A 12,024-nucleotide genomic window follows, 5' to 3' on the forward strand; every position below is an offset into this window, starting at 1 on the left:
GCTGAACTCGTGTTTTCCAAAAGAAAAACATGAAACAGTGATTTTAATTTGAAACTGTGAAGCTTTGGTCAAATTGTCTTCTTTTCTGCTGAACGTTGTTCTGCTCATTTGACTGCTCTGCTGACTGACTTCATATGAATCACTGATGATGCGGCTTCATGTGGGAACATCTGATTGATTTCTAAAAATCCAATTACTGTCTAGAATGAGCATCCAAATTCCTTCCGCTTGTAGAGAAAACGTGAGACGAGGAAAACGATGGATGCAAACAGAGCGGTTAGAGACACCAACATGCTGGATTATCAGTCAGAAGTCTGATAAGTCAGAATCTCCTGGAGTGAAGGATTGTCAATGTGTTTTAAGTGTCTGATTAGTTTTTTAAGCATAATCTTTAAGTGTCAACTAAAATGATAAATAAAAACTATTATCTTTGCTGTCATGGCTAATTTTCAGAAGATGTAAACGGTGGATCTTTGGACACAAGAGCAGGAGAAAGGATTCCTTTAACCTTAAAACACCATCAGATTGCTGAAGAAAGAAAAACTATCAAAGAGTTTTTTTTCATCACTATCTATATGACCAGGTTTTTAAAAATGTTTGTTTAAAATCTGTAAACTGGTCTAATATCTTAAAAGACCTTTCTAAAGATCGGTCCAGTCTTGCTGGAGTACAAAACCACAGAAGAAGAAGCAGGAGAGATGTTCAATGAGGGGAAAATAATGCTAACAGCTGGTGAAGCGAGGTCAGTATAGACAGGTCGTTCATCTGTCTGTGTCCTTTGTCTCTGGTCTCCCGTTTGACCCCTGGGGACAAATACCAGCTTGGTGCAGGAGGTTTGTCCCGGTTTGTCCCGGTTTTTTCCGGTTTGTCTGCTCACCAACAACACAGGGAGCTAAATGATGAAAATCCTCTGAACTTTATGTTTTATTGCCCGTAACTTTTCTGCTGCAGTCACAGTTTGTCCACATTTTCTCTCTGACTTTCTCAGTCCTCCGTTAAATCAAACAATGTCTTCTGGCTTCCATCAGATCTGGGCGTGACCAGATGATACAGGATCTGGTCATGGGTGGAAACCATTTGGATGAAACCATTCAGACAGATTTACATTTGAATGTTTTAATAGTAGTAGTAATAGTAGTAAGAGTAGTTTTAATAATGAAATCTGTAAATTTGGGATGTATCATTTTATCAGCCAATCAGGAGAAGAGTTTGATTATCTATCTATAGAGCCAGGAGTGTTTACCTGTCTGTTCAGTCATATCATCATCTCATTTCTACCTGTTTAAGAAGCTAGCTTGGTTAACGCTAACAGGCGGTCTCATAGTCTCAACAAGTCTCTCCATGAGCTGACAGTCTCACAGAGCACACGTCTGATTTGTACCCCTCCTTCAGTTCATCATAACCTCCCCCTCCCTTCTTTCTTGTCTTGGCATGTCACTTCTTGAGAAATAGTTGTGAGTACACGTCTGATTTGGGTTCTAGGCTTCGAGCTGAACTGATGATTCAGGTTACCGACATTCACATCTTTACAGGCTCCAAACCAGAAGATCTGCTCCTTAATCTTTCATAATTCCAAAAACAATAATCAAATTATTTTAATTATTCATGTTTATTGACTATGATTTATTTTATTTTGTTTATTTTGTTTCTATAAAACTAAATATATTTAGGCTTTTTGAGGGTTAGCATCCATTCCAAATGATCCCTGGAGGCAGTGGTGTAGTCCAGGGTATACGCGGGTATACGGAGTATACCCACTTCTTTTTCAGTCAGCATAGACTATACCCACTTCTAAACCTCCTGTGACGCTGCTTTTACAATTACAAACATCCGTAAACATGTAGCTGCGTCGCCCAGCAGCTCAGCTAAGGTTACCAGTATGCTACACTGGTGCAGATAGCCATTAACTGCATTAACTAGCCTGAACATAGACATAATAAGAGTATCTGTATATATGTCTATGAGCCTGTCTCTCATTAGTCTGTGTTCCAGTATTGGTTCAGTCATTTCATAACTCCTCTGCCCTGAAACCAAAGAGCAGAAATTATGTTACAATGACAAATATACAGATGGATTTTTGGGATAAACTAAAAAGAGTCTTAGATGTCACTTTTTCTGAAACTGTTTTTCTGGGCTCCTTTTTTCTGTTTTTAAAACAAGGGCAGAAAATTGAGAGTATACCCACTTCTTGAGGGACCACTGCACCACTGCCTGGAGGCATCTACAAGTTCCCTTTACACGACTTTAATCCTTAAATCTGTTTGGAAATTGTTTAGTAAAATGACTATATTTCTGCAACAAAAAGGAATATTTGAATTCAAAGTGACAGTAAAGATGTGTAAATATATAGATTTGTGGTTGTTTTTAACCATTGTGTACCACTTTATCTTTGTCTTTTTGCGTTTAGTTTGCGGTATGCTTCCCTTCAACCTAATGTACAGTTTTTATATATTTGTGTGAGTGTTTGTGGTCATTTGTATATTTTTTCATCACTTATGTCGCACAAATTTTGGATTGTTTTTTTATGACTTTCCCTGGCCTTTGGCTCTTGGGGTTTATTGTGGTTGTTTGTGTTGTCATGTTGACATTTCATCTCCTGCTTTGGCTTTCTTTTGTCTTTGTGTTCATTTCACACTCCAGCATTTGCATCTTTTGGTTATTTTGGTTATGTTCAGATGGTCATTTTTATCCTTTTTCTCACTCATTAATATATTTTCTTGTAAATAAATATTGATTTGTTGTGGTTTTGCACTGTTTGGGTTATTTTTATGTTTGTTTTGCATCCCTGTAGTAGTTTTTTGTCTCTGTGTTTATATTTGTGCATCTGCCATCATTTAATTTCATCTATACTTTTTGGTAATTTTGTGAGCTTCTACTTTGTCATGGCTGTTTTTATCTTTACAGTTCTCCCACACAGTGATAAAAACACACCCTGATTCAGGGACTGATACATCAACGATGGTATAATGCTGCGCTTTTGATTCTGCTGTGCCTCTCACTGTCTCAATACCAAGCATCACCTTTCAGACAGATTCTTGAAAGACTTGGTGTTGATATATGAAAAAATAAGTGTGAATATTAGTATATCTGTTACTGGTGAAGAATAAATGAAGATGATTCACAGCACAAATAAAAAATATTTCAGGCTCGACGAGAAGTAACAAGCAATCCCTTTCAGGACAAGTCTGGATATCTGTTTGGAATCATGCAGCTGTAGCTCTGAAGCTCTATCAGATCATAGAACAACATGCAAACATTATCTCTGCAAAGGCAACTTTCATAAAGAAAGGAGAATAAAATTACAGCAGTTTAGGTTCAGACAGTTCAGGCTCAGTCTGGCCCAGTTTGGTATGTTGTCAGGCTTTAGAAGGTTAAGAAAACCTCTGACTTTCAGCACTAAACTGCTTTTATGTGTGGGATCTGCAGTTAGCGTGTTGCAGAAGAACATGCCACGGTGAACAGAACACAGCAAAAACTGGATTTCTCAAATGGCCCCAGCTGCTTCGTTCCACTTCAGCCTTTTGTTATGTTGTGAGTGATTATTCCAGCCGAAGAATTCCTGCCTCTCGGCTATGACTAACAGCACAAACAACAGCAGGGATTGTGTAGCCCAGAGCACCAAACACACTGCAGTGGGAGGGGCCTGATATTGCTTAACCTGTTGACAGACGGGCTTGAAGGAGCTCACGAGGAGCTGCGGTGTCTCTGTAACACAGATGTAGTAGAGGATTGGCTGCAACAAACAGCTCTGACTGACACATTTCACTTCAGTAACTTGTTTTTGTTTGTGCGCTTTTGATTCAGTGAACCATTGCAGACTCTGAAACAATCAGAGCAGAGATCTGCAAGAGGGCGAGTACCAACAAGCACAGCAACACACTTCAGCTTGGTGTGTATTCAGGCTGACATCCATCATTTCTGAAACGTTCTGACTGCTGTTTTCTCAGCAGTTTCTATGTTAAAGGATGGATCTTTAACATTTGGTGCATCAGCTTTTCTGGAAATGATTATGATCAGAACATCAGAGAGGAACAGCTGGTGTTTACGAACTCTGCTAACCTGCACTTATACAGGTAACCAAAGCTACAACCTGTTCACACACAGACACACACACACACACACACACACACACACACACACACACACACACTGATCCGTGTCTGCGAGTGTGACAGAGCAGGGTTATGAAATGGAGATCAGGCTTTCATCTTCACCTGCCAGTAACACAGGAGCTGCAAACATCTGCAGTCTGAAGCTGCATGACTGACACCGACGTGTCAGGGTTTGGTAATCTGAATCTGCACAGAGGAAAACAAACTGGAGGAGTTGGGTTTTAAAACGCTTTCACAACCATGGGAGTGTAAATCTGCACGCTGCTCAACCATGACACTTCCCTCACATAAATCCTCTCAGAAAGCTGCAGCTAAGACTGTACGGCTGACTGTGATTCAGCAGGAAAAACATCCAGTGACTCACACTGTACTCTACTGTACCACCAAAAACACATACAGGTGTGTGTCGCTAACAGCAAAACACTTTTTTGCTCTCGCCATGAGATACAACCAAGAGGGGGAGGGGCTCCTACCTGAGCATGATAACAGCCTCGCATCAGAGCCTGTGCAGGAGCTACAAGCCCACAATTTGATGAGTAGAAACAGTAATAACACGGTGTGTGTTTACAGTGCAGAGGTGGACGTCTTGTAGCTGGAGCTAAATGAACATTATGATGTAAAACACATAAACACAACGCTGGGTACAAATTAAAACGTTCTTTTCTCATCTGATTAAGTCTCAGTGCCTTTAAAAACACTGCGATGGTCATGCAGATTTCAGACTCAACAGGAAAACTCACAGCTAAAAATCCTGGAGGGGATGTTTTATCCACGAATTTACAGATCTGAAGCTGTTATTTTATATTAATGATCAGAAAAGTGAATCAATCAGTCACTGATCTGTGATGGAAATGACTGAAAGTCATTTAAAAACATAAAAACTGTTGTTGCACCAGGTGGACATGATTTTAACCAGGAACTCTGAATTTTAACCAGCTAAATGTGAATGCAGGCGACAGCAGAGACCCCCTCCCTCCCACACACACACACACACACACACACACACACACACACACACCCTTCTGGTTGTTATTAAGAAACGGTATCATGTTGAGAAACACCAAATCAGAGGTGTGTTGTAAGCAAAGACACGATGATTGACGGAGCTGTGCGACCACAACATGCCCACACCTGTCAGCGGTGGAAGAAGTGTGAGTCACGTCTCTGAACAGGTACCCGCGCTCACTGTGAACCATGACCCGCTGGCTCGGCTCAGACGCAGGGGTTGCTTTAGACCACTGATAAGTGGGATCAGAGCACTGTGAGGGGTTGAGAGAGGGAATGTGTTATTCAGGACAGAGGGGGATTCCTGCTGCAACCAGGCCTCCATGACTCAGAGTGAGTCAGTAAAAATTACTCAGTGGTGTGTGAGCTGTCAATCTCAGAGGAGTATCAAACTCATTTTTTTATTCAGATCCAGAACCAGGAGTACAGCTGCGGATAATCGGTCCCACTCTGACATCAGCTATGTTTACATGCACAAAATCAGGTTACAGCTCCTGTTAGGCCTCTACCGTGTAGCCCGATACATTAATCTGGTCGCAACATCTGTTTTCATCCACGTTTGATCAGAATAAATCAGGTTTACAGGCATTGAGTTGTCTGGCTTTCTAGAAACAGCAGAAGAAGAAAAAAAAAAAGGTGTTTTACAAACGCAGCTGAGATATTTTTGTCGTCTTCTTGTTCTGCTGAATTACCACACATTACGCATGTCAAAAACGTTCTGATTGCATTCAGTCTCATCATCAAATAAACACAACTGAATGCACCATTTCATCCAGCGTCCATGTAGCCACGCCAGCTGGAATCTGCGATCAGATGGACAGAATAACTCCGATAGATGGAATATTTCTCCATGTCGACATGGCTACTGCCTGACGGTTTGTGGAGATTTTACTTTGGAGCTGGTGTGTGTTATACACAACATTTAGCGACTCCTCTGTTGCTGCGACACAGTAATGACGTCCACAGTAACAGTTTTATCTGTGTGAGCTTATAGGGCCGTCTTTCTCCTTCTGGTTCAACTGGAGGTCCATTCCTGTTAAAGCAGCTCTTTGTCACTTTCTGACCTCAAAACATTCTGACTTGTTTTGGTGACTTTTTGACATTCACCATGTACATTCATGGAGCTGTTGTCCTGCAGCACCCCGAGGCTTTATATTCCAGCCTGGAGCATCACCTTACAGCAGCATTTCACTTTATGCACCATGACACACGCTATCAACTGGATATCAACACGACGGCCATTCGGAACATCAGCGTTGTTGATTCATGAAAGAAAGCCAAGAAGAGGACATCAGGGGATGAGCAGAAAAGGGACAAAGGAAGACCTAAGAAAATAGTCAACATCAGACTCTGGAAGAAAGTAAAAGACTCCGAGAAGAGACAGGATAAACACGTTGCAGGATCACCCGTTATTTAGGGCAGATTTGCTGGGAAAACCTGCTAATGTTCAGCTTTAAAGTAATTGCTGCTCACCACTGTCTTCCTGTTCGTGCTCTGGACTGACGTTGCAGACTACTGTTGGTGTAAACTGGGAAAATATAGAATCAAAGATGTAATTCAGGAGCTCTGATCTGTCCAGAGTCCTGAGGTGGTTTGTTGCTGTATTCTGTTTCTGAAACATCATCCTGACACAATGATGCCACACTGTAGAAACATTTAGATTACATCTCTGTCCACTGAAGCAGACAGATTAATGACAGTAGCACTGACTCCTGACCCGGTCACAAGTCCAGAAGAAGAGCGAGCAAACCAGGAAGTAATCAGTTTCCTTCTGACATGGATGTTGGTTCTCACTCGCTTGACTGTGATGCAGATGCTTCCAGATATACTGTATGTGTCATCAGGCAGCCACAGCTGCGTTTCCTCCCATACGTTCATTATCCTCTTCAGCTTCAGCAGGACACACACCTGATCCTCTGAAAAGCTCACTGCGCATGCAGCCGGTGTTAACACCTGCAGCAGGTAATCTACCAGTCCCGTTTATAATCGAGATGAAATCATGTGATAATCTGACAAAACCAAGTTCAGAGTGAAGGACTAAGCTGATGGTTTGGAGGGATAAACCACATATGTTGACTGACCTCACTTCTGAAGACGAACACGTATGTTCAGCTGGGACATCTGATGGTAACTGAGTATATAGACATTGGAATTAAATGTGGAATGAGTCACATTTTAGGTGATTTTACACAGAAGAAAAACAGTTTTTTTTTTTTATCTATTGGGATGCATTTAGTTTCTGCAACACACATCGTGATCAAACTGATTCCACAGAGAAAACTGGAATTGTTTGCTTTTATTGTGATGACTGACTGGAAATATTGGACTGGTCAACAGTTGGTCAACCTTGGTCAACAATAAGATGTGTTTAGGAGCAACACCGGCAAAGCTTCTGACCACTGCGGGCACCCCCTCATAAAACACACATAAACACTTCAGAAAGTGAAAGTGGGTGGTTCTTATAGTCACAAAAGTCTAAGAAGCAATTTGGTCAAAATAATTGAATGTGTCTTGTGATGGACTGATGATTGGACCAGGGTGAATCCTGCCTTTGGCCTGATGAGTGCTGGGATAGGCTCCAGCTGGTTGCTGGGATAAGCAACTCTTGATTGGACCAAGCGGTACAGAAAATGGATGGATGGAATTTAATGTTTCCAGTGTGAAAGTAGTTCAATGATTCACAATTTGCTCAAACTTCAACAAATGAATACTTGTTCGATTCAGTCATATTGAGATAACATGGTTCAGTCTAACCAGACCGTCATCTGTCCATCACAGGGCACATTAAATTGCTCAGGATGGGAGATTGAGTTGGATCTTCCAACTCAATTTGTTGGTTTCCTTATATAGGCTATTATGAATTGGCTTTCATGAGGTTTTTTTTCCTGTCTGTAAAGCGTCTTGAGATGGCATTGCCGTTATTTGACGCTATATAAATAAAGTTGGATTGAATTGAGTTGAATATGACTTTAGAACAGAAGATTGTGAAACTCTAACCATCTTGGAAAGATTGCAGAAAAAAGAAAAAGACTCACAACCTAAAGCAACACAAAATCAGCCAACATTTGCATGATAGAGTATGAGCAACAAGTTCCTTTGCAGGAATATTTGTTCACACTTATTTGCTGTTTTTAATCAGACTGTTTTTGCAGTTTTTTAGCAAGCTAACTAAACGACAAAACATGTTAAATGCTGTCTAAATAAACAGAAAATGATGGACAGGATTTCTACACAGTTGCATTGTTTTCTTCTAGAATTAAACAGGTTTGTTGGACTAAATGAACAAGAGTTGGATAAATAAAAATCTTTAACTGTAAGTGAATTATTGCAAAATTTAAGCTGGGACTAAACAAAGTACATCAGTTAAAATAGACGTAATGCACTGATTTGCACTAAAACATTTGAACAACTAAAACAAATAAATGGATCATGTGACAGTAAATAAGTCAGATTATCATTATTATCTACATGAAGTAAGAATAACAGAATAGTGCAATGTTAGAATAAAGAAGATTGTTTTCTTTTATTCTAATCTAAAGACTAAATATATTTTCAGTGTAGTCTCAGAAGACAGGATACTTTATAATCCAGACAGAGTGAAAAGTTGACATGAAAATAAGTTGCATCTGATGGAGCTGCATCTCAGCGCTGCAATCTGCTCTGTATTAATTACACACTGATTACAGGCGTGTAATTACTTGTTCCACTCAGCGATCCGCACTGCATAATTTCTGTCCGCCACATTCCTGACTGCATACTTACTCCAAACACACACACAGACACGGCGGCAGGATATGAACACTCACACAGTAACCTCTCAAACAATAGCAGCAAACTCCTGCTAGCCGAACCATTCTTATCATCACATTTCAGATCTGGAAGGCAACATCTTCTCTCTACTTGTCTGTCTTCAGCCCATGAAACCGTTATTTCTTTCCATTTTCCTGAGTCAGCAGAAAGACTCCTGCGTATCTTCCTCTCTATCCGAAGCCGTAGACCTTCCTGATTCTTCCTTAAATAAAGACCAAACAGCAAACTTTGTTTGTTTTTGTTTTTTTAAACTTCATTTCTGTTTTTTCTTCTTCTTTTTTTTTTTTTTTAAAACGTTCACTCATAGTTTCCATTTTCCATTAGGCTCTGTGTCCTCTCTGAAAACTTCAGCTCAGTTTGGTGTCCTTGACTTAAATGGCTGAAAAAAATGGGAGCAACATTTGAGGGGTGTTTTTAGTCCCAGAACATTCCTCTACAGGACAGCTTTCCTCAACCTGTGTACCACACACAAACACCCTGCTGAGAGCCAACAAAAGGTAGGAATCCGCAGAGGAAAAAATGTTAACTCCAGTTTTTTCTCCTCCCCCTTCACATTTTCTTTTTTCCCCTCCACCCCCGCCTCAATCCACACAGCTGAGACGAGGCAGGTCCTGTTAAAACACTCAAATTCTGAAACGCCAGAGATGCAGGAGAGCAAACAACTAAAAACAAGAAGCTGTGATTTTCCATCCACACTCACCAGATAGTTCATTTTGTCCCTGCGGCAGTGAGGCGGATGTGGGAACTCTGGGACTTTAGCTCAGTCCCTCTGGGACACTTTGCCAACAGATCCTGAAAGGAGAGAAAATCCAACAAAGCTCCCAAACTCCTCCGTTTATCCCCCCTTCTCCTTCTTCTTCTGTCCTGTTCAGTCTTGTTCTCAGCAGTCAAACAGATCCTGACACATTCTGCTACTTCCTGATCTCATACAGCAAGAATGAGACTGCTGCTTGGCCATTTACTTCTACCTCGCTCGCCCCGTCTTCCTCCCTCGATCACCCTCTCCCCCCTGCCTGAGGAAAAGAGGGAGGAGTGTGTAACTCAACACATCACTTCCGGTTGGATCCTGACATTCCCTCTATCCAGGCTGGCCATTGGAGCTTTTATCATGTAAATGAGCAGTGCCCTCCCTCTGTCCCCTCAGGCCTCTCTCTCTCTCTCTCTCTCTCCCCCTGCTGTCCAAGCTGATCCATGCTGGAAAGTTCCAACAGGATCATACAGGTGACAAAATAAGGGAGTGCTCTCATCCTCACAGCTTGTATAAAACCTCATCTACAACCATGAGAGTCTACAGATCACCATCCAGCTGGCAACCAATCAGACGACCAGTTATTCTGTGTGGTTCATGTTTCTGTTGGTGTTCGCCTGATTCTGGATTTTCCATTCCTCAAGATGGACCCGATTCCAGTCCTCCAAAAACGTCTCCAGTGGAAGATTCCACCAGAATCAGCACCAAACATGAATAGGGGCAGGAGAAAACTCCAATATGACTTACACTGCACCAGTGGTTCCCCATCTGGGGTTCCAATAAGTACTGGGGGGTTTGTGAGACGTGACTGTACAGAGCCTTTGTGACTGTTAGAATTAAGAGCATGTCCACACAGAGTCTAAGGGACATGTATCTGCTTAAGTTTCATTCATTTAAATATTTTGTCCAAATGGAAACTTTTAAAACCAGGCCCCAAAGTGAATAAATAACTCCATATACAACAATATTCAGAACACATATCTACTTCTCAGTCCTCAACACGTCCATCCAATCAGTCCTGGTCCAGTAGTGAGTTATCTGAATCTGAAAAACGCAAACCTGCAAACAGGAGTAAAAGAAAACAACAGCATCATATCTGAAGGCAGTTATGCTTCAAACCAAAATGTCGTCCAACCTGGTGATGAAGCAGACTCCATGACACCAGAACAAACAACATCAGAGTTAGAGCTGACATATGACCCACAGGTCAGGTCAAGACTTCTCTTCCTAAAGCTAGGGGTTGGCACAGGACACAGGACAGCAGAGTAAACAAATGTCTGCATCTGCTTCTTACATTACTTTACAGCCTATTTGGGGTGGAAGAAAATGTATCTCTTGTTACTGATCCCCACAAAAATCAACAGAAATAAGGTTGTTCCCAACTTTTTTCAGTTTACAACAACATATATAAGTAGATATACACTCTTTGATTCAGATTTTACATATTTTACATATATTTTTTATTCTATCTGCCAGGAAATAAAGCAACTCCTGTCTTATTGGTTGGTAGAGATATCCTTTCATACTCGATTTCATAACAAACTGGATAAAACTCCAGAAATTTTCACACTTTAAAGCAGAAAACATAAGTTCCTGACTTGTTTTATGGCATAGTGACAATTTTTATGTACATTCCTGGACGCACTGTTGTCCTGCAGCATCTTGAGGCTGAGAAACCGCACGACGTTACAGCTATGTTTTCCTTCATGTCACCACACTACATGCAGGCATTTCTATTTTTAAACATGGCGGATTCATCAAAGGAAACCATTAAGAGATTTTCAGAGGAAAAGAGTAAAAGAGAGAAGGAAAAGGACAGAGCAAAGGAAAGGACAAGCGTCAACACAGAAACATTGTAGGAACATTACAGTCTGGTTCTATTCAGGAGTTTGGAGTACACTCACATCAGTATAGTCTGCTAGACTCGGTACGATTGGGAACTCAGCTCAGATGTAGGGGGGCGTATCCATGCGGACTCAGATTGCATTTACGTTGCACTTTGGTCAAACGAGCCAAACCATTAGAATAATATATCCCCATTCTCACCAGAGGTGGACTGAACTAGTATTTAGCAAAGAGGACAAGACCCGTGTGAAGAAGAAAACTCAATTTCCTCCACTTGTGAGTGAAACATGGAACATGAAACTATTGCTGTTTTGGGTTTTTATTTTGTCTTTTGCAAGTATTCTGCAGAAATACACAATGGGCGCAGTATGAACAACAGACGAGGCAGAGGACTGTTAACGTGATTCCTGTGTATTCACCCACGATGGTCCGCTTCCTGTATTTAGTCCGCTTGAAATGGTGCATTTGTAGGCGGAGCGGGTCTGCTTCTTTGGTCTGAATCAG

At 41.2% G+C, this 12,024-nt stretch overlaps 1 protein-coding gene across 3 annotated transcripts in view; it reads right to left on the reverse strand.

The window, feature by feature from the left end:
* Positions 1-12,024, reverse strand: part of bcar1 (BCAR1 scaffold protein, Cas family member) — a 69,564-nt gene that overhangs the window by 30,556 nt on the left and 26,984 nt on the right. The window contains exon 1 of one of the 3 annotated variants that reach the window (XM_079255344.1): positions 9,628-9,900. The exons of the other annotated variants lie outside the window; for them this stretch is intronic. Coding sequence (XP_079111470.1) covers positions 9,628-9,639 — 12 coding nt within the window. The 5' untranslated portion in view covers positions 9,640-9,900. Of the gene's footprint in view, positions 1-9,627; positions 9,901-12,024 lie in introns of those variants that run through there. 3 annotated transcript variants of the gene reach the window in all.

The sequence above is a fragment of the Telmatherina bonti genome, assembly GCF_933228915.1.
Source record: "Telmatherina bonti genome assembly, chromosome: 2".
Taxonomy (NCBI): domain Eukaryota; kingdom Metazoa; phylum Chordata; class Actinopteri; order Atheriniformes; family Telmatherinidae; genus Telmatherina; species Telmatherina bonti.